The 22,560-nt window shown below is 37.8% G+C and overlaps 1 protein-coding gene across 2 annotated transcripts in view; it reads left to right on the top strand.

Moving 5' to 3' along the window:
• dpr13 (defective proboscis extension response 13) overlaps positions 1-22,120 on the top strand; it is a 45,358-nt gene extending 23,238 nt beyond the window's left edge. Inside the window, exons 2-7 of one of the 2 annotated variants that reach the window (XM_032436142.2) lie at positions 2,255-2,832; positions 16,528-16,629; positions 16,838-16,946; positions 18,805-18,978; positions 19,083-19,196; positions 20,720-22,120. In XM_032436142.2, the coding sequence (XP_032292033.1) occupies positions 2,255-2,832; positions 16,528-16,629; positions 16,838-16,946; positions 18,805-18,978; positions 19,083-19,196; positions 20,720-20,859 (1,217 nt within the window). In that variant the 3' untranslated portion in view covers positions 20,860-22,120. Of the gene's footprint in view, positions 1-2,254; positions 2,833-16,527; positions 16,630-16,837; positions 16,947-18,801; positions 18,979-19,082; positions 19,197-20,719 lie in introns of both variants that reach the window. The other variant, XM_002050415.4, reaches the window with a different exon arrangement.
• The last annotated feature ends 440 nt before the right edge of the window (positions 22,121-22,560 follow it).

The raw sequence follows: 22,560 nt of genomic DNA, 5'->3' as shown, positions 1-22,560 counted from the left end.
GAAAAGCCATACTCTATGAAAAATTAAACTGAATTTTTTTTAATTTTGGCTTAAATGTAAATATTTATTATTTTCATTTATATACACTGATCAGGATGTCAGTCCATCTTATGAATGTGTTCATCTCAGAGGCTGCAAGAGCTGCAATTTTCACAGTCCTGAATTCTAACTATCTTGGTTTAATCTAAAAATATCTTATATCATATCAAACTATAAATATTATTCTATAAAGTATATTTTTTCAGTGTCATTGTCAAGCTTCTTATAATGATAAGAGTTAGTTTTAAATTTTATTTAACTTAAATTTAAACGCAAGTAAATGGAATTTGCAAGCATTGTGTTAGTTAAATGTTCAAATAAATAAATGAACCAAAATCACATCAAATGCCTGCATTCAAAATGTAAAATTCAATTCGAAATTATCTATCTCAGAACTATATGTAAACTGTTTAACTCAATTATAGAAAATCAGAGAAATTGTCAAAGTGTTTATTAAATAACTAAGATGAGATTTCAAACGTTAACAAGAGCTGACATTTTGCTGAACTTGCTGTTCACTAATTAATTTTGCATTAGTCGCAAAACAAATTCCAAACATAATCAACAGTTGGCAACGCACCTAACTAAATACACTAAGGCAGGTATGGAAATATTTATTTAGGGATAGTTCTCGCAGGAAAACTATCAAATCTTATTGTGAAACAGTGTGGTTTAGAGATGCGTGACCAAATTAATGCAAAGCAATTGAGATTTGAAATTTAACATTTTGGCTTAATTGACATACAGCAAATGCCAATCAAGGACGAGCACACACACAAAATCCGCATCCGTTTGCCCAACGCAATTATGTTTAATTGTAAAATATTATTTGGTTTACACAAATTACGCACGGCAAATGAGTTGCATCGATGCCGAAACGTGTTATGTGGTTGCTTTAATGGCAAAACCAGCCCCAACTATGAGCCCATCTCCACCCACAATCAAAGCTTAATCAACATGGAATATAAACTAAAGCAGACCACAGACACATCAAATGCGTCTGTGTATGTGATTGTGTGTGTCTCTGTGTATGTGTGTGTGTCATATCTCTTCTTTTCCACGTATTTATATAAATGAACATATTTTTGCCAGTCGCAACTCTTGTGCAAATATCAAATACTAAGTGTGCGCTTATTTAATTTATATACCCTAACAAGCGGCCATTTGTAGCAGGCATGTCCAGTTGGAAGGAGGGCTGTTTATGTTCTCTATTTTCTAAAATATAATTGGGTTATATAAGCATTTAAAACTGATTTATTACGTGCAATAGTATTGATGTTACTTAAGTGGATTACACGACGTATACGTAATTGGCTTTAAAGAAACTCTTGACATTTGAGTGCGAATTATGTTATAAACTGTGTGTGGGGCGTATAGGTAATATTTCTAACTCGAGTTGGTCTTAATAAATAAATCAATTATATTTTATTTGAAATACTAATATTCATTTAATTTATTATAAGCCGTATCCTATATTTAAATGACAGGTCTATTCTAAGAAAACAAGTAAGAAATATTTTAGAATATTATGTATTGAAAACTTGATATAATTTAAAAAAAAAATGAATAAATGATGTTCCATTTGTTCATTGATTTTTTTCCATTTAATAAATAAATTTCCAACAGTTGCATATCATGAAATTGCAAGCGCAAGTGAACTTCGCTCTGCTCTAAAATGCGTATTATTCTTTCATAATTTACTTGTTTGTTCATATTTTCCTTTTTTTAAAGCACATGTGCCAACATTTGTCGGGAAAATACGTGTAATAAACACGAAGATATTTACATATAACCGCGGCTGACATTTTTGTTATTGTTTTCGTTTTGTTGCTTGTGAAGACAGCAAATTTTCATAAAATTATGCGCAGATTTTTGTCCAAATAGAAGCGAAAATTGTTGGCCGGGAAAGAGGGCGAGAGAGGGTTTGGTTGGCAAAATGCATCATAATATCCTGCTAAGCAAGGGCACCTTAATTAGCTGTGTCATTTTATGCAAATGATTAGAGTGTGAGTGTTTTGAGGTGGGGGCGTAGTAAGCCCGCCCGCTGCTAATGAAAATCCCAATGAAAGATATTACGTATACGCAATGCTTATGCGCATTCAAATTAATTGACTTCACGCTGTTATTGTTTATCCAACGACAGACAACAGACAGCGCATATATTAACACATTTTAAAATGCTTTTCTCACCCTGCCCTTCTTCCCCTCTCAACAGGCTACATGGCAGCTGCGGAAGAGGCAGCAACAGTGGCGCCAGAGCACAGCGCGACGTCAGGCAGCAGCAGCAGCAGCAGCAGCCCAAGTGAGGAATTACAGCGGCATATAAATCAAAATTTAATTATGTCGCCAGCGCTCGGCTCCAGCTTTGCCGCCGCATCGGCGGCCGCACTGACAGCTCCACAGCCCCCCGTCGCCTCCTCGTTTGCCACCTCATCCTCATCCTCATCGGGCAGCAGCATAACAAGCTTTGACTCCAACAACTTGATCGATGACAAGAGCCTGCCACAGCCGCCACACCAGCAGCAACAGCATCTCGAACAGCTCCAGCTGCAGCACCAGCAGCAGCAACACTCACGTATTCAGGCCAAAGATACGGCCGGCCCATATCCAATACCTGTGCACAGGCCGGAGCCCGTCGAGAATCATCTGGAGGCGACGCACGGCATCGATGGTGCGGATAATGTGTTCGGCACGCCCATGTACTTCGGCACCGAGAACTCAACGGTGGTGACTACACAGATTGGCGCCACCGCCCACGTACCCTGCACCGTACACCACATTGGCGAGGGTGTGGTAAGTAAATATACCCATTGTATTCTCGCATAGTCATGCTTCTCTACTCCGTCTCATGGCGCGTTCACGTTGTCGTATCTCGTACCTGTGCTTACAAATGAGTCATTCGTGCACCGCAATTCACATTCATTCGCCGCACTCGTTGCCATTGTTTTAATATTTTATTTTAAATCAATTTATCAACTTCTGTGTTTGAATTGTGGCCAGCTTCACTTGGTCTCCCGCTTTGCGTTTACTGCGCTTCCCGCATCCTCCTGGCGCATAAATTAACAAAGTGTCATTCACAATGGCAAATAGATCGCGCACAATTCCACTTGACGTTTTAATTGAAAATTAAAATCTATAAGCTGACTTTAAAATAAGTTGTATAAAAATGTCGAGGAAAATCAAAGCCCTATTCATGAGAAAATATAAAATAAGCGCGGCGCTATATAGAACAATACAAGTATGAACAGAAACTTACATAATAGAGCTTGTATTTTTGCCAACATAGCTCTAAGTTTCAACATGTTAAGAAAGATCCGGAGTCATTTCTTAATGTATATATATATTATATTTCTTACTTTTTTAAATATTTCCTTTTAAACTTTTTTTTATTATTATATTAATAATATATGGCAAATACGTATTTCATATTTGTACTTCAAATCAATATCTCAATTATCCAAACTTTATACGACAAAATTATAACATTTTAAATAGATACTTTCACGCCTGAAGGCTATCTTCAAGATGAAATTCCAATCGTTTTCTATAAAAACTTCCCCAAATGCATCGCAGCTTGTTTAGCTTTAATGGAATCAGCAAAAATTCCTCTAATGGCAAATTCCAATTTATTTACTAATTGGGAACCGTGGCATATATTTATGTGGACCACCCGCCAAGCTGACAATTTCAGAGAATTAATTACATTTTTTTCCCCTGCTTATCGAGTGCACTTCGAAATTGTAACGCGTCACAATAATGAAGCACAACTAATATTATGTTACCAACATATGTATAGGTAGGTATGTCTATATACATTTACGCATTATCCACAACAAGCGTAAGTCATTATAGACACCACACACACACACAGACACTTACATATATATACACAGACAGGGGAGAGCACAGATCCCATATCCCATATCCATGGCGTCTAGGGCTAACAAATTGCACCTATAGCTAATGTACATCAACTACAAATAATCAAGCAGAACGCAGACAAATATGAGGTGTGAAAGAGAGCAAGAACAGAGAACGGGACAGAGAGTGCTATTGAGGCTGTACAGCCCCAAGTGGTATTAATTTTACGCTTGTCTAGAGTTATTACTCATACGCAGCGTTCGCCTCACGCACGCTTCGCCTATTTGTCTAAGCCCGCCTGTGCTGTTTAGGGAATTCAGAGGCCTCAGTATGTTTACGCCCCGAAATGCTGGACACGATGCGGAACGTGTGCTGCCAGCCTATTTGTAGAGGTGTGTGTGTGTGTGTGTGTGTGTGTGTATGCGTGTTTGTGCGGTTGTGTGGGCGTGTCTGTGCGTGTCTAGTTTAAATTGACGATTTCATAATTGCGCCTTCAAGTGTGCAGAAGTTAATAAGCACTTAAGCGACTCGATGCCAGCTGCGTGGCTTTTGGTCTACACACACTTCCACACACACTCAACCAGAGTGTGTTAACTCCCCGTGTGTAACTGGTTAGCCTGGTTTGCACTTTAGCCGTGCCGTACTCGTGTGTGTGCCAGCTCGTGCTCAAGTGGCCATTGGGCAGCTTCTAAAGTTGGGCTTCTAAATGCCAGGGCTTGCCTAATAGCTTGGCAGTTAGTTGAAAATCATAATAATTCCCATGCAGCAATTCAGTTGATGATATTGCTACCGGGTATATTTACCCATGGACAGCAGCCTGGCAGCCAACATATGTGGCATTAATGAGGCATGCCAATTGCATCTGTCACGATTTCCGTTCATTAGGGAAAATACGTATTGCATACGCATTAAGCATATGCCATGTAATTGCTGTACACAAATTAGAAGCAAAAGCAAAGCAAATTTCATCAATGCTAAGACTCTTTGGGACACACTCACATCGTTGACAGCCGCCTTTCAGCGAGCTGTGTACTAGAGTTTTGTCTGTTAAAGGCGTTACCCTTTGCCATTGACATCGACTTTTATGCTTCACCTTTGCTATTTAAAGCTCTTTATGATACACATATGCTAACAACACAGACATACTCGCACGCACCTGCACATCGAATACAGTATCTAGTTGTTATAAATGCATTTACCTTTCACATCATTTCTCATGCATTTTGTGTAGTTCCTCCCTAAGCCCACACCTGCTGCAGAGTTGCCTTTGCCGAATGCACATTAATATTTGCAGAAATTTATGAACGGCATTAAGGGCACACGAGATTGTAACATGCAAATGTACATTTGAAAAGCAAGTTCAATGAATAGGAAATATGTGTGTATAGGAATAGAACATTTAATTTAAGTAGTACATAAGAATTTGAAAAGGAAATAGTGTACATACAGTGTAGGTAACAGAAATGTTGTAGATGTCTATAATATACATAAATAAATTAAATGTTAGGTATATGAATTCATGACAATCGCATAGAAAGGCGCTCGGAATTTGAGAAGAAAGAAATAAGCTTTTTGCTTTTAGTGTTCTGTCTCTCTTTGCTTTTATCTGTCTCTCTCTGTCTCTCTCTGTCTCTCTACTTTTCTTTCGCTGCATATTTCTGTTCTGTTCTAGTTCTAGTTCTGCCCTACTTACAATACTTTCGAACAATCCCCTTTAATTTTAGAATATTAAATGTTCTATTTAAACATATCTTATTATAACATTTCATATTTTCAAACTACAGGGCATAACTAAGTCGAGTTTCTTGTTCAGACCATCGACTTATAGTCATTGTCTATGGAGTACAGAGCAGACTCGTTTGCCTTTGTCTCATGCCTGGCAAAGGCTTGCTTGTTTGTTTTTTTGTCCCTTGGTGGTTTATTTGTTTGTATGTTGCACCCTTAATGAAGGCTTCTTTGGGATAAAATACGGGAGGGGTTTGCCCTCTAAATATGCATACTAAACATTTCCGCGCTTTTTTGCCAGCCCCTGTCGTAGTCGTTTGCCGTTGATGTTGCCATTGTCGTTGTCGTAAATTTTGTTCAGCTTCAGACGACAATAAAATGCAGGAAACATTAAATAAATGAATTGCTTCCGCGAGGAGTTCTACGTAAATGCGTTGTGCTGTGCGAGCCTTTGTTTCACCATTTTGCTGCAATTTTAATTTTTGTCGCGCTGCGATTTCGCAGTCGTCGCCTTTTCCTGGCAACACCAAACCGCTAGCCAAGTTAATGTATAAATCATCTAAGCAAATATATATATGGGTGTGTAGGTAGAGAGAATAGGAAACTGAGAAAACTTAGCCATAAGTCAAAGCCCTACGAACTATGCTTATTCAATATCTGAATGTAGAATACATATGAACTCTATATTGTTTTGTTTTAAATAAAATTTGTCAGTTTGTTTTAATTTTCTTATTGATTTTCATTATAATTATAATAAAAGTTAAAAAAACGAATTTAAATTAGAAAAGTTCTGTTGAATTTGAATAAAGTTGAACCGGCGATCACCCTGCTCGTTAGTCCGACACTCAGAGACCTAAGCCACACAGGCTCACGACGTTACGTTTGCAAAGCAGATTTGTAACCAAGAACTTTGCCAAACTTTTTCCCAACTTGGCGTTCAAATGTAATAAAAAAACCTTCTGCGATTTCAAGTGTGATTTTCTACTTTGGCTTACGTTTGTTTTTGTTTTGAGTTTAGATAATTAATTATTATTTATCATCCAGTTACGTTTACAATGGGTAATAGTTCCATATTTATCAAGAGTTTGTGCTAAAATTAGTTTTAAATTTAAAAGAAAGAACTGAGAACGCTTTGATGCAACAGGAAATTCTCAGATAAAGCAAACATTCAAAGTTTTCTTTAAGTAGATTTTCTCGGTTCGAATGCACGACTTAATCTAAATTCCAATTAAGTTATGTGCTGGAAAATTTGCAAATGCGTTTGACAATAGCAATTGGCTTGACAAACAACAATTCATGCAGCTCAGCAAACAACATAAAGCAAATCTTTGATAGCCAAAGACAACAAACAGCAAATTTAAAGCGCATAAATCAAATTGCAGTCGAGCAACTGCAGCAGCAGCAGCAACCACAAAATAAAAGCCAAAAGTTCTAAATGTCATCCGTTGCAGCAACAACAGCAACAACTGGGGAAAATAGAGTGGGAAACCCAAAGTGGAAATTAGATATTACGACACATTTTGGGCTTAGACACACAGTCTACAATAAAATATGTCATTTGAGAATTGCTGCAGTTCTCGGTGTGTGAGCAGCTTAAATGACATTAAAAATAAACGCAGGCAAATACATTTAAGCTAAAGCAAATGTATGAAACGTACGCTGTCAGCCATCAGGCATGCTCGCTTAAGGCTACAGCTGCCCTCCGCTGTAGGGGCAGCACCCTCCCCTTACTCCACACACACACTCACACACCCTTATATATACATATAGATTGAACTTAATCAGCAGCCAGAGGCGAGCCTGCAACTAAAGGCTGCCGCCTGGAGGTAGCCAGGATGTCATCCTGTTTGTTTCTGCTGCTGGTGCTGCGCGCGTGTGCGTCGTTGCCTCGACTTGAGCACTTAATTACTTTTTAGATAAATTGTCGTTTTTAATGTCTAGACTCTTAGATATTTTCATAGAGAAAAGTGGCAGTAATTAAATGTGCTCACAGCACGTCAGGATAGTAGCCAAAGCAGAGGCAAACATCTAAAGCGAATGCCAAATGCTTAAATTGCAGCAAAAAACTCAAGTGCCTAATGCGAGTGAGAGCTTACTTGGGGCATTTAGATAGCACTCTAGATACATCAGCTAATTTATATATAATTTGCTAGATTACAAAAGGGAATATAATTATAAGCTAAATTCTAGTCCAGACAACTGCACCTGCAAATATTTTGCTCAACAAAACTCTAGATAAAAATGCCGAAATTGGTATTTTATGAAAATTAACGCTCAAGGGTTCCTACTTTCTGCCCCCTTCCCCCATTTAGCTCACTCTGCATACATTGGTTTTCTGGTTAGCAGCAGCCCGCAGTCAGATAAGTCGTTAAGATAAAAAAAGGTTACGCAAATATTTACGAAAACCCAGCTCTATACACATACATATATGTATGGCTCGTATATAACTTGTTAGAGTTTTTAAAGTTTAAGATCTGATATGCTGTAACTGCCATTGTCCAAGACAGAAGCCGAAACAGTTTGAAAAACAGCATTTCTTTAAAAGTGATCGACTGACATATATCCTGCATGTAAGTTTAATATTAAGCAAATATATCCATGTAACTAAATAGATTATAGAATATGGTATCCAGCAAAAAATCACTCAGATATATAAAATATTATATTTATGGAGTATGGGAAAGTTCCATAAATGGAAATAATTAAAGTTTTATTTGATTGCTAAAAGATTTCCTGGAAATACCTTCCCTGCATTCAAAGTATGTATAAATATTAAATAATCGACGTTCTCTACGCACATATATCACATTACAGTTGTATTTTGTTTGTTTTAATTTGTTAAATAAGTAAATGTTATAAATAAGAAATTTGATAGCAATTATAGTTTAGTAGATGGTTTAATAAACAGGCTGATGAATATGGCTGTATTCTATGTCAGTTTATATAATTACTTAAAAATCTTTTAAGATCAGAGATGTTTTTACCCGGCTTTAAGCACACAAATTACGTCAAAATACCCGTTTATAAATTCAATAAATGTAATACAGGGTACACGTAACTGGCTCACATTGATGAGGGTTTGCTCTAAATTTGCCAGAATCGCTGCTAGGCATATGTTTACAAACATATGTATTGTTTCCAGCATAGAAAACAGGCACATTTTTAATCAAAACAAACACATAATTCGTGTCTAATAATTTGTATTTATTGTGCCTCAAATAAAATACATTTTCTCGTTTATGGGGCACAACTGTAGCTTGAAGCCTCCAATTGTTTTCCTTTGCCTAGTTTGCTATAAATTATTATATATTTTTTTTTTTTGTTTGTGCACATGAATTACTTTTTATGAATGTGAAGGCCCGAAGAACGTAATATTATATAGTCGTACTCGTAGGTTTATATATTTTTGCTGCTACATTTTTATTTGAAGTTCTGTTTATTGTAGCGTACGCCTCTTTCTTATTATTGTTGTTGTTCTTCTGCTTGCCCCGTTTTTATAGTTCGCAATTTTGTTTCGTATGAATTGTGTTAGCTTTAAGGCACATGCATTCATCTCACACACACGCGCACACACATGAAATTCACTGCAATGTGGCATTGAGACTCGCAGTCTGGGATTCTTGGAGTCGTCGTCAACGCTGCTTTAAATAGCATATATAAAATTATAAAATATTTGTAGTGCCTGGCAGTTGACTGGCGCAGTCACAGTCGCTGTTGTATGTATGCGCACAGCAGTATGTTTTATTGTTGTTATTGTTTGCAACGGCTCCCGGGTGGGCCAACAGCTATTCGTAGGCATGTAAGCCATGCTCTAGGTAAAGAGCACATTTTACCATATTTTGCACTGTTTAAAGAATCAGCCAAGTAAAGCATGTAAAGTGTAGTGAAAGGGCCATATTTTTTCGACTGTCAGTTTGCAGCACAACCTTTAAATAATGATATCTAAGTGCTCTCTGCGCAATAGTTTCTGCACTTGTTGCTCGATTTATATATTTTATTAAAATAAATCTAAGATTTAATTTAATTTGACTGCTATGCAATTCCCCAAAGCCTAATTTTGTGGCCAAATTTAGCTTACGCAGCCCAATATTCTGATTTACAAATATTTGTTTACAATTCCCAAGTGATTTGAACGTACAGCAACATGAAGCTGCGTAAAGCAAACAATTTATCACTTTATTTATTGAGCACATTTGGCATTAACAGAATTTCGCGTACAGCAAAGCAAACTACAAAGGCTCATCTTTAAAGATGACAAAACAATATAAAGATAAAAGAATTCTCAAAAAAAAAATGTTAATAAATTTATAGAAAATTAAACCAAGAACGTGGTAAAAGATTGCTTTATGGAAACATTTAATTTATGAATCTTTTATTTCTCATTTTCAGACAAGTTTTCACAAGTTCATTAAAATCCCCAAGTAATTTTCGTAGACAGAGACGATTAGTTTTCCTATTTAAGGCTCAAGTTCTTCAATGATAGTTGCAAGAGTCAAGAAAAAACACTCTCTAAACACTTAATTGCATTTAATTGACTTAACATAAGTTAGACACTTAATTATACATTATTAAGTACACATACTTAACTTGTAATTTTTAACATCCAATTTGCATAGATTAAGGGTTTTACATATTTCTGCTTTTCACTTGCATTGCAACTGGCAAATGCATTTGCCGTAAAATCATACAACTTAAGAAATTTGTCTATTTTGAGCTTGGCAATTAAAAGAGAAAACTTTATGACAGCAACAAAACCACATCCTGCCAGGAACCCACATCCTTTGTATGCTGTGAGATTATTTTACATTAACTAAATGTCAGCCACTTAGCCTTTTTCTGTGTGGGCTGAGGGGCTGTTGGCGGTTGGCGGTTGGGCGTGTCTAGTGCCTGACCAAAAAGTAAATGTTGCTCAAAATTGCCATAAACCTTTTTAATGAATACAAATCATTATCACTTTGTTCGCTGGCAGCCTTAACCGTAATTATACAAGTGACGGCCATAGAAAGAGGGCCTCAAGCAGGACTTGCAGCCTGTTTGTGCTGCTTGTCCTGTTTGCCAGCTAATAAGGCATTCCTTCAATCGCCCCGCTGCTGCCGCAGCTGCTGTCTTGGCCAGGACAACTTGATAAAGGCTTACAGCAGCCAGCAGCTGGCCGCCCGCCCGCAGTGAATGAGTTGTGTCCTTTTGTTTGGTCCTGTCGTTGCCTGTCACAATGTTTATTAAAACAAATGCTATAACAAAAGACAACAATTTTTGACCCAGATTTTCTGTATGTGTGTACGAGTGGGTCTATGCTAAATAGCTTCATTATTTCTATAAAGTTTTGCATGTTCTTCTGAACAAAAGGCGGTCGAAAAACAATTAAGAAACACTGCAAGTTTTTGCGCTGCAATTGAGCTGGGGCCAAAGGTGAAAGTTCACTGCCGAGATATAAATTATGAATTACCCTAAACCCTTAAAAAAAAGCGTAGGTCAAAAAGAGAGTCTACAGAGGTCGACTAGCAAATGCGCTGCTAACTATATCAATAATAAGTTCGAGTATCGCCCAGGCAATAACCAATATTTTTATCGATTGGCGAGATTAAATGACCACGACTCGCAAATATTCGAGCTTTGATTCATTTGCCATGCTTTCTATTAAGTTAAGTTGTCTCTCAAATAACGCCAAAATCTATATGCATATAGTTCAAAAGTAAAACCAAATTGAATTCCGTTTCTCCCCAGTTACTCTTTACCTAAAATCCTCCTCCTTTGACTCACTTTTCACTGGGTATTAAATCAAAGCAAGCACCACAAAGTGAAGGAATGCTACGCTGGGCTGCATTTTAATTTTAATTATTTTAATTGCGTTGCAATTATGATGACAACAATTGTTTGGGGCATTAATGAAAGCCAAAAGAAATGTGAAATATGAAATATGAAAAATGGGAAATGGCAATTGAGATGGGAACTAAATACGAGTGCGCCTGCAGCACGGCCAAAAAGCACTCGTAGCCCACGCTGAAATCCTCAAAACTGTTCACATTCGTTTGGAGATTCGCGTCTCCTTGACAGCTGAAAAGTAGGCTATGGTAATTTTCATTTGGGCCGAGTTTTAATTTCTTTTCTCTTTCATTATTATTATTATTTATGCCTGTCTTGCCCCTTATAGAAATATATTTATGCACATATAACAGGCTATTGTTTTGCGTGGGTTTTGCGCGGGTTGCTGCGTCCTTCGCTTTTAATTTGACAGGCTAATTTGGGGTGGGCACAATTAGCAAATGCTCAATGTTTAATTATGCATTAATTGCATTTAATGCTCATTTCCGCTTCGAGTATAATGAATAATGCGCAAAGTTCGTGCCAGCACAAGGTGGGTCACGCCCCCAGTTAAAGCCTTTTTAATGCCTGCCACATTTACAGTTATTTATTTATGGTGCCACACAACAAGCTCGCAAATTGAACTTGAAACTTGCCCCAAAAATTTAAGATGATAAAAAAAAAACCACCGATACCAAACTTTTTTCGACATTTTTTGTTGTTAAAGTTGTCTTTTGCGCAAGTTTTTTATGCATTTTACGAGTTGTTGACCCATTTTTGTCTACAGTTTGTTATGGATATGGCGAGCGCACTTGGATGCCCATGTACACACACACACACACATACGCACGCACACGTACAGTCACTGCAAAATATTTTCGCCCGCTTGTGCAAGAATGGCATTTTTGATGACTCTATGCAGCGCCCCAAAATGCCGCATCGAGCTGGCTGCTACAAAATAGTTAACAACACACTCGCACACACTAACACACACACACAAGCACACACTAACATTCAGCGACAGTAAATTGAGCGTATTTTTGTACAAAAGTTTTTCTTTTTTACCTTTTTAAGCTGCGCGCAATTGCCACAAAAAAATACTTGTACAATTACTATTGTACATATACATGTATCTGACTGTTGTGTGTGCTTCTGTGTGTGTGTCTCCCTCTATTTGCTGCACAAATGGCTGCCAAAAAGCAGCATCTAAATAGAATTTTATTAAAATCGCTTGTTAAAAAGTTTTTCGTGCATTGAAAAAAAGTTGTTACCATTCGCAACTCTGCTCCTGCAACACCTCCCTCCTCTGCCAAGGCACGCCCTCTATGCATTTGTTGTATTGACCCTTGGGCTTGTGGCAACGGAAATTGGATGGACAGCGCGCAATAAAGCATACAAAATGCTCGTCAATAACATGCAACAACTACAACGCGAAACAACAACGAAAGCCAATCAAAAGTTTGTTGTGTGCGGCAACTAAAAAACAAAATAAACACAAAAAACTAAAAGAAAATAAGTAAATAAAATGCAAAAACAAGAAAAACCTGCCGCAATCGGCTTTTGTATTGAATTTTCTCTTTGTTTTTTTTTCCAGCATTTTTATTTAGCCCAGCTCTGCCACGCAATTACAAGCTCCTCTGCCCTCCATCTGCGTCTGCCTGTCTGCCCGCCTGCATTTAGACAGTTTGCATATGCGCGCAGCTGTCGAAAGATCGAGCGATAAGCGCTTTCCTCTAAACCAACATGGTGCCGCCTCTCCGCCACCCACTGCCGCTTAAAAAATGGCTAAACAAATCGCAGCGCAAATAAGTATGCTACAATTTTTGCATTGGCAGTCAGACAGGCGGAAAGGATTCGCGCTGCCTACCTTCGGCTGTTGGCAGCTTGGGCAGGACATGTAGTTAGCATAAATTTGCCATAAATTTGCTAACAAGTGATTTGTTGCCGTGCCGCGCACACATCCGCTCACCAGCCCCTACGACCAACCAACCCCCCTCCCGAACATAGCTCCCGGCCACTGCTTGGCCATAAATTAAACGCCGCTTTTTTATTTTTACAGCTTTTGCTCTTTCTTTTGCAGTTGTTGTTTTTTATGTGTATTTTGTAAAAAAGGTAAAATGTAAACAATTATCTGCGCGCTCGCAGCTGCAGCGCCAGCAACACATGCGCAGACACATACACACACACACACACACACACACACACACACGCATACAAAGTCAACACACAACCGCAGCAGCCGCAGAGCAGGCGCCACACACGCAGACTCACACACACACACACACATACACTTGACAGGCAGCTGAGATTTATGCGGCACACACACACACATACACATGACAGGCAGCTGAGATTTATGCGGCACACACACACACGCACGCACACAGCAAACACACACACACACACACACACACACACACACACACACAGACATGGCAAACATGCCCAGTTACACACACTCGCCCACACATACGCACACTCACACTGAGCGCGACACTTTGGCAAAGGAATTCACATGCTTTTGATTAATTGCCGCAACATTTTATATATATATTTTTTCATTTTTCCTACTTTTTTTTGTGCTATGTGTATTTTCTTTTGGCTTGCAACTTGCCAGAATCGGCCAAACACATTTTTGCCAGTGATGGCTTCACTTCAGCCACACCCTGCCACAACCCTCTCGCCCTGACCTTCTGTATGTAGAAGCCCCTTTTGCTTACACATTCCGCTTTACGCTTTTTTGCAACATTTTGCTTTAACACTGCACGGTTCAGGGTTTATTTGCCGACACGTCGCAGCAGTCTGAAAGAGAACTACAGCCATCATAAATATCATAAAAAAAAAGAGAGGAGCAGCAGGGCGATATAAAGGAAAGAGGCAGCGAGCCAGCTGAAGATAGAGCTGGCTAGATGGTTAGATGCTGCTGCTCCTCCTGTACAAGAGTTCAATTCCAGCTCGGTTCAGTTTTCTACGCTCGCAGTTTATGCGTCATTTATGCCTTACACTTTGTGCTCGACTGTTGCAGCTTTTATTGAATAGATACATTGATTACATAAACTATTGCAGAGTACTGATAATATATGACTACAGCTAAAACAGAGTCTCAGTTGCAAATATGCCCAGGCATCAAAAATGATGCGCATCATTTTTTCAAATGAGCAGAAATCATTTTTGCGAGAAAAAATCAAAACTTCCTAGAAGTCAGGCACAGATTTTCAATAGAAAAATATATTTATACACATGGAAGCCTTGTAATTTTTCGTGACGTAATTCTTGGAAATTCTCTGACAGCAGCTGCTGTTTGATTTCTCTCGCTCTCTTCCTCCGTCTCTATATCCACAATTGAGTTTTTTTTAGTTGTGTCGCATTGCGTATACGCCGCATTGTACATTGCGATAGCAATTTAAGCGAGTGTTTTTGGCCAATTGCTAACGATTTACCAATTTACTTTGTAGTTAATTTCCACATTTGTTCCAGCTCTTCTTCATGTGCGTCTGTCAATATTTGCCACAAAGCTTTTTACTTGCGTTTTTTGCTTCTACTTTTTGTATCTTTTTGAGCCAATAAATACAATTTTCTATCAATTGAAAATTGATTGATACACGCGCGTATAGTAGGCAGCCGAAAAAAACAGAGTAAATAAATAAATAAATGAAAAGAGCAGCGCGCAGTTTTCTCAGACTGATAAACAAACCTTATTCAATACTCTGTTTTACAGACAAAAACAGTATATATTGTGCTTTGTATAGATTTTATACATATATTTATATATGTCAGATAAAGCTTAATGAAGTATGGTTAATGTTCATTTGTAATAAATTATCTCCTCTCCATGCTTTCCGCCTCTCTTAGAAGCAATTATAAAGATAAGCCCCAATGATTATGCGAACCGCTGATAAAAGTTTTAAATTTAGATAAAAAGATCCGCGCAAGTTTAAAATATGCAAGAATCTGTTATTATATGCAAGCTACATTACCAAAATTGATTTATTTAACTACCAATATATATCCCGAAAGCTCAAAACAATAAATAATTATTGTTACGCCTGCTTCGACAGCTGCAGTTAAATTTGTATCTCTGAATCGTGCAGCAATTCAAAACTTAAATTGTAAAAATAATTTTTTTGTGTGTGCCATGCCCACAAGTGCGCCTGTAACTTATAGGCATTCCAAGCGTAGGCTAATCTGAGTTTTTCTTCTCGTTAACTGGGCCCAATCCCTTCTCCTGCCCTTGTAGGAGTCAACAAAAACTCTTGCCCACCTACTTGAAGTTGTAAATACACTGCAAATAGAGTATTCAACAGTCAGCAGTTCTTGCTCTTTTTTGCTACTTTTTTTGTTTGGCTGTAATTTTATTTTACGATGGCTTTCATTTTGCTGCCAAACTTTACCAGGCTAGCGAGGCTACAGGCTTCAGCTGAGCCTCCATAGCTAATAGCTGTTTGTGTGTGCGTTCGTGTATATGCGTGTGTGTGTGTGTGTGTGCATAAGGTGTGCGTGTGCTTGTGTGCGCGAGTTGGGTGCTACCTCTTAGCTAAAACGAAGTCGCTGTCGAAATCGAAATGATTAATGGTCATTTGAGATTAGCTAAAAGTCGGCGCACAGACACACACACACACACATACACACTCGCAAACACACACTCGAAGCGTGGGCGTGGCATTCAGTTAGGTAAGAGGCCCTTCACATGTTTGTTTGTTTGTCTATTTACAGTTAAGCAGCCAATTTGAACTTTGAACCTGGGATCAATCAATCTGCTATTATGTTTATTATTATTGTTGTTGTTTTTCTTGTTCTTCCTATTGTTGCTTTCTACACGTAATTGCTTTTTGATTTTCGTGTGCCCCCTTTTTTTCTGTATTCGATTTTGGGTCTTGAGTTTGTATCTTTCCCTTTTGAAAAATTGCATCATCATCGCGTTGTCGTCGCCGCTTGATGGATTGACAAACATTTGTTTGGGACGAGAAAGCGCGCCGAGCGGAACGCACGACTGGCCAAAATGAAATGCTGGCATATGTTAGGCTAGGCTCTCAATTGTATTTACCTAATGGCGCCGCCCTACTGACTGCTTCTTCTTCCTTAATTTTTTGTACTCGGCAGGTATCCTGGATACGCAAAAAGGATTATCATCTGCTTACGGTCGGCCTAACAACCTACAGCAGCGACGAGCGCTTCAGTGCCACGCACTTGAAACATTCCGAGGTGGGTTCGCAGCTAATTTGCATTTTGGCCAGCTGCCGCGCAGCGCTGTGTTGCATGCCAAATGGCCAACACTGCGTATACGTGACAGAAATGCGCCGAAACAAACGGCTGACTCTAAACTTAAATAAACCAAAACTGCAGCTGTGCACTCAAAACAATTGGCTGTTGTTTCTCATTTGTTGGCTTCTGCTTGTTTTCTTTTGTACAGGATTGGACATTGCAAATCAAATTTGTGCAGCTACGTGACGCCGGCGTGTACGAGTGTCAAGTATCCACACATCCGCCCACATCCATATTTCTACATTTGAGCGTAGTCGGTAAGTAAAAAGAAGTCAGTCGATTAAATGGCAAGGAAATAGAGAGTAAAATGATATTGCTTTTAGTCAGCCATTACAGAGATTTAGTACCCTAGAATCCCTACTAAAAACGAAAACCGACAACTATATCACAATGAAAATCTTTTAAATTATAAAAAAAAAACCTTATTAGCAGCGAAATACTATAGAATATAGCTTCTAGTTTCCACAATATCGATAGTGGAATAAAAACCAGGAAAAAGGAATGTATATTGAGTATCTGCATTATTTCTGCAAGGGTTATTAATTACTCAAAACCTTATAAAGAGCATTTTTTGCATCTATATACATATATATTGTTGAAGGTTATACTTCATGATTTACACTTTTATCTCTATAAAGTTGCAGTCGTTAGGTACAAACGGCCGTAGTGTACATCACTATTTGTAACTTATATTGTAACTTACAAATACCGATGTTATATGCAAATGTATACAACGGGAAAAAAACCCTCTTAACTACTTATGGCTGAGCTCTTAAATATGCCTGTATCTGATTAAGTGTGTCGCCCTTTCTGCCTGATTCATGCGAGGCGTTACCAGACTATTTTTTTTTTTTTTAATGCGCTCTCGCATCAGTTTCAGTTAGTCAGCGTGTGTGTGTGCGAGTGTGCGTGCGAGTGTGTTGGGGGCTTTGTTTTTGTGCAGAAAACGCCATTAGGCGCAGCACATTCAAAGTAAATTGTTTGTTAAATTCAGAATAATGTGTGTCAGTTAGCGTTAGGCAAGGCCAACAATACGACAACAACAACTGCAGCAACAACAAGAGCAAAAACAACGTTAACGGGCACGTCGACAACGTTGTTTCGGGCAACTTGCTGAGTCGCTGCCATTTGGGCAGGTGTCCCTTTTTTATACCTTTTCAGTTTGTGCCTGTTTTCGTCGTTGTTTCTTTTTTTTTTTGCCGTAACTGCTTCGCCTGCCAACTCTGGCGACTGGCATATGGACATTTCTAATTTCAGCATGAGCGCATCGAGCAAAAAAAAAAACACACACACACACACGCACACACACAAATGGCAGAAGAAGAAAAAGAAGCTGGCTGAACAAACTGTACGAGTCAGTTGATGCGCTGTGTTGACCCAGTGCACTGTGCCAGAGTTGCCAGCGTTGACATGATTTTGGCCAAAAACAAACAAAAAATTGTGAAGTTGAGATTTTTAAAAGCTTGGCCGAGCAATTTATTTTTGCTTCAGCAAGTAAATAGTTTGAATCTCTTAAGCCATCTAAGCGTGAAATTATCAGCCAAGAAAAATGGTTGCCGAAGACTTAATGCCCTTGCAGACATACTTGACATGCTAGTTGTATTTTATCATGATCTGATCCAAGGCTCAAGAGATGTTCTATCTTTTCCCGTCGACTATATGGTATGCCTGATAAGTCTGCTTTTTTTTTTTAAATATTAAAATGGACAGCTTAAGCATGAAATTCCAAAGAACATTCACATTCGCAGTGGACTTTAGTTAAATAGCTTCAGTATATGTTGAAGCACTTAATTTAAAAATGCTTTCAGCTACTTATAAGAACAACAACGTCTATATAATATAATCCTAATTGAAATTCTCAATTAGATACCTTGTAGGAAATGCCAGTTGTGATATAGTGAAATGTCGGCTTCAGTTTATAGCTTATAACTTTGACAGCCGTTTGCATTTACATTTGATTAAATTTTGAATCTTTCATCTCAACTGCTCTTCCACTTTCCATCTATCACACACAAACACACACACACACGCGCGCACGTATACGCACACACGTGCAATATCCGATTGTGGAAATGGCAATTCAATTTCCAAAATGTCATTCAATTCGGTTAGAAGCGCGCGCCGAAATATCAGGACCGCCCATACGTTATCTGACGCCGGGCTCAAGGCTGCGCTTGCAATGCCGCGTTGTACAGAATACAGAGGCATCCGAGTATATATTCTGGTATCACGACAACCGCATGATTAATTATGACATTGATCGGGGCATTAATGTGTCAACCGAGCCAGGTGAGTGCAATCATACCCTACCCCAATCCCTATCCTACAACTGGCCCCACTTGTAGCGTACTGAAACTATCATCCATTGCATTTTTGCGTCCACTTCATTGCAGACTTTCAATCATCGGAGCTTACAATTCAGCGCACACGTCGCGAGCATTCGGGCAATTTTACCTGTGTGGCCAGCAACACGCAGCCAGCCAGCGTTTTGGTACACATTTTCAAAGGTGAGTCGAACCCGCCCCCTTTTCTATTTGAAACTTTTTATGCGCTACAGCTGTGTGTATACTTAATGCAACTGCAAAACTACAATCCACGCAGATCGAACCCTAGGTCCTTGCAATTGATTAATGCGCCAAAGTTTTTACTTTGGTTTTTATTAGAATTAGTTGATTATTGATGAATATATTTCATATTTATTGTTGTGTATTTAAGCATTGTTTTATAATCTGTTGTATAGCTAATGAAAATATTTCTTTATTTTGAATACCCTCTAAAACAAACGTAGACTTTGTATTTGTTATTTACTAAAATTATTTCTACGATTTTTTACAATCTGTTGTTTTGCACACTAATATGGAAATAAGTTTTTCTTTATGAATTTTAATTTATGAAATTTTTTGTTGTATTTCGTATTTTAACTTGTTTGCGTTTCGCCAGCTAATTTCGTATTAATTTTTGGTATATTTCATATTATTTAATAATAAATTTATTTTCTACATTTCGCTGACTCTTCATGGAATATATGAAATAGATTTCTTGCTACACTTTTTGATATTTATATGTGCCTGCATATTGTTTCCTTTATAATTAAAAAATAATATTTAATATAAGCCAAACAGCTATGCTTACATTAAAGAACAAATGGACATTAAATATCGAAAATGTTTTTTTTCGAATTGGCTGTCGATAAATGAAGTGTTCCGTGAATATTCAAAGCAACTGTTTAACTAAACAAACTGAGGAAACGTTGCATAATTTGTGCAGCTTAACTTATCTGCACCTTTTAGCTGTATATATCTCGGTATAAACACATATACACAGATACTACAATTATATTGAATAAAGCAATGCTGAAATGCAATTTATTATGGTAGAAAAATAAAATTTAAGCTGACAAAAAACCAAAAGTGCGACATTTGCCAACCTATATGTATATATGAACACAAATGTAGGTGTATCTGTATCTGTATCTGTTACTGTATCTGTTTATATTTATCTGTATCTGCATTTGTATTTGTGTAGTTATGCGTAGCAGCTCTTTTACAGTTCATATATCAAGTGACAAAAAGCAACAACCATATGAAAACGAAAGAACAATAAAAGTAATTTATGAAAATTACAGAGCCACAGGCGTGCGGATTAAAAATGCCCACACCACCAAGGCGGCCATTAAAGCCAGGCCATAAACACTAAACCGCACACAGGCACACACATACACAAAACACACACACACACACAAGCAAGGGGGCGTGACAGAGCTCATAACTTATAAGGCCAGCATAGGTTGTGTTGCAAAAGTTGCCGGCTTTGGGGACACTGCAAATGCTCATTAGCATTTGTTGTTTTACCTGTGAGTGTGTGAATATGTGTGGGTGTGTGTGTGTGGCTGAGTGGGTGGTGCATGGCATCTATATGTTATGTGCTGACTTGTGTGTGTGTGTGTGGGGCCTTAATTAATTTGAACACATTTTCTCTTGACTCTCATGCGCATACAATTTTTTATTGTACTCTCATCCCTTTCATACAGGCGATAATCCTGCGGCCATGTATCACGGACATGTGGGTGGCTCAACTAAAACGACGCAACGCCAGCTACACAATTTTATGGTAATGATTGCCATCGGCTATCGGATATTCCACACAAGTGTCTATATGAGAATCGTCTAAAAGGGGCTGCTGACAACTGACAACCCGCAACATTTGTAACTAATTCATCAAAGCAGTAGCAGCTATATATCTAAGTAAAGCCCATTAAATTCTTCAAGCAGACAACATTTAAACAGCTCTTAGCTAAGCTCATAAATTAAACAAATTTCAACTACAACTAAAATCTCAATCTATTTAAGCGTTGCATGTGTATGTGTGTGTAATTACTTTTATATATGTATGCATGTGTGTGGGCGCGTGTGAATTGATAAATGCATGTGTAAAATACAGCCGTTTAATTGAGCCTTTCATTTGCTAGCTTCCATGTTTCTGAAGGCATCTGAATTGAGCGCTTTTCACTTTCAAGAAGCAAAGAATAAACAATTTATGAAGCTCACATAAAATCAAATAAAATATTAACATGTGCATTTAATACTGCAAAATGTATTTGAAAACAAACCCAAAAGCTGTCAGAGCTTTTATGTAAGTGATTTTAAGTCAACTTAAGCATAAAATTGGCATTAAACACTAGCATTAATATTGACGAAAGGTAAATTAAATAATAATAAATCAAATATATATATTGAAATTTAACTAACTAAACTACGTTTAATTTAAATGTACATACCGTAAATATTTAAATTTAATTTAGGCCAATGTTCCATTCAAAACGTTGATTCATAAATGCTGTAAATATATTTTTTGTTATACTTTCGAATAAGTCAAGTGAATCTTTAAGCATAAGTTATTTGCAAATATGCAAACAAAAAAAACGAAGAGAAAAGAAGGGTAAAGAAAATTTCAACGCTGGTTACAGACTAAAGCAAACAAAATTTTGATGCGTAGCCACAAACAACAACTAGAAACAAGACTTTTGACCATGTGTAAAAGTTGGTAATCAAAAAAACAAAAAAAAAAACGAAAGAATAAACAAATGCAGCTGCAAGGAACAGATTAATCAAAATATACTATTATATATATTTAAGGAATATTTAGTATTTTTAAAGAACGGGCAAATCTCTCAAACAATTCAAATAGCAAAAACAAGAACATTTTAAAAAGTGCGCCCCCCTAACAATTGCAGTGTACATAATAAATATAATTGATGTGTATGATAAAAATAACATTCAACATAATTTAGAAGAACAAAAAAAAAAAATACAAATAAAAATAAAAAATACATAAAATGCATTGAAATAAAAAAAAAAATACATTAGCTCTTAAGTATGTGTAGTTAAATGTAACAAAAATTACAAAAATCAACAAGATGAAGAAAATCAAATAAAAACATAATAAAATTATGCAAAACATAAACAAAACTTGTTCATCCTCCAACTGGCGCGCCACCCCTCGCATCTCTTTTCTATTGATTTCATGTTGTCAGTCTTAAAGCTTAGGGTTTGATTAGTTTTGCAATCTCAAGTGATCCCATTGGCACACACAAAGAGCGACCGAGCGACTGTCGGGTGTACATATTGGCTTATGCATGCCCCAACAATGCCTGGCCGGAATGGCCGCAAAGAGGAAGCGAATGATAGGCGGTGGGCTGTTGGCTGTTGGCTGTTGGCCGTGCAGCTTGTGCGGCCTGTGGGGCAGGGCCGGGCATTGTTTGCACCGCCAAGCTACTGTCAACAGGCAGCCATCAACATCAGCAGCAGCGGCCGCAGCAGCAGCAACAGCAGCAACAGCATCAACTGGCGGCCAAACGACAAGAAGTGCAGT

This window comes from Drosophila virilis, chromosome 5 (genome assembly GCF_030788295.1).
Source record: "Drosophila virilis strain 15010-1051.87 chromosome 5, Dvir_AGI_RSII-ME, whole genome shotgun sequence".
NCBI lineage: Eukaryota > Metazoa > Arthropoda > Insecta > Diptera > Drosophilidae > Drosophila > Drosophila virilis.
Note: the sequence above shows the minus strand (reverse complement) of the source record. Positions and strands in the feature narration are given on the sequence as shown.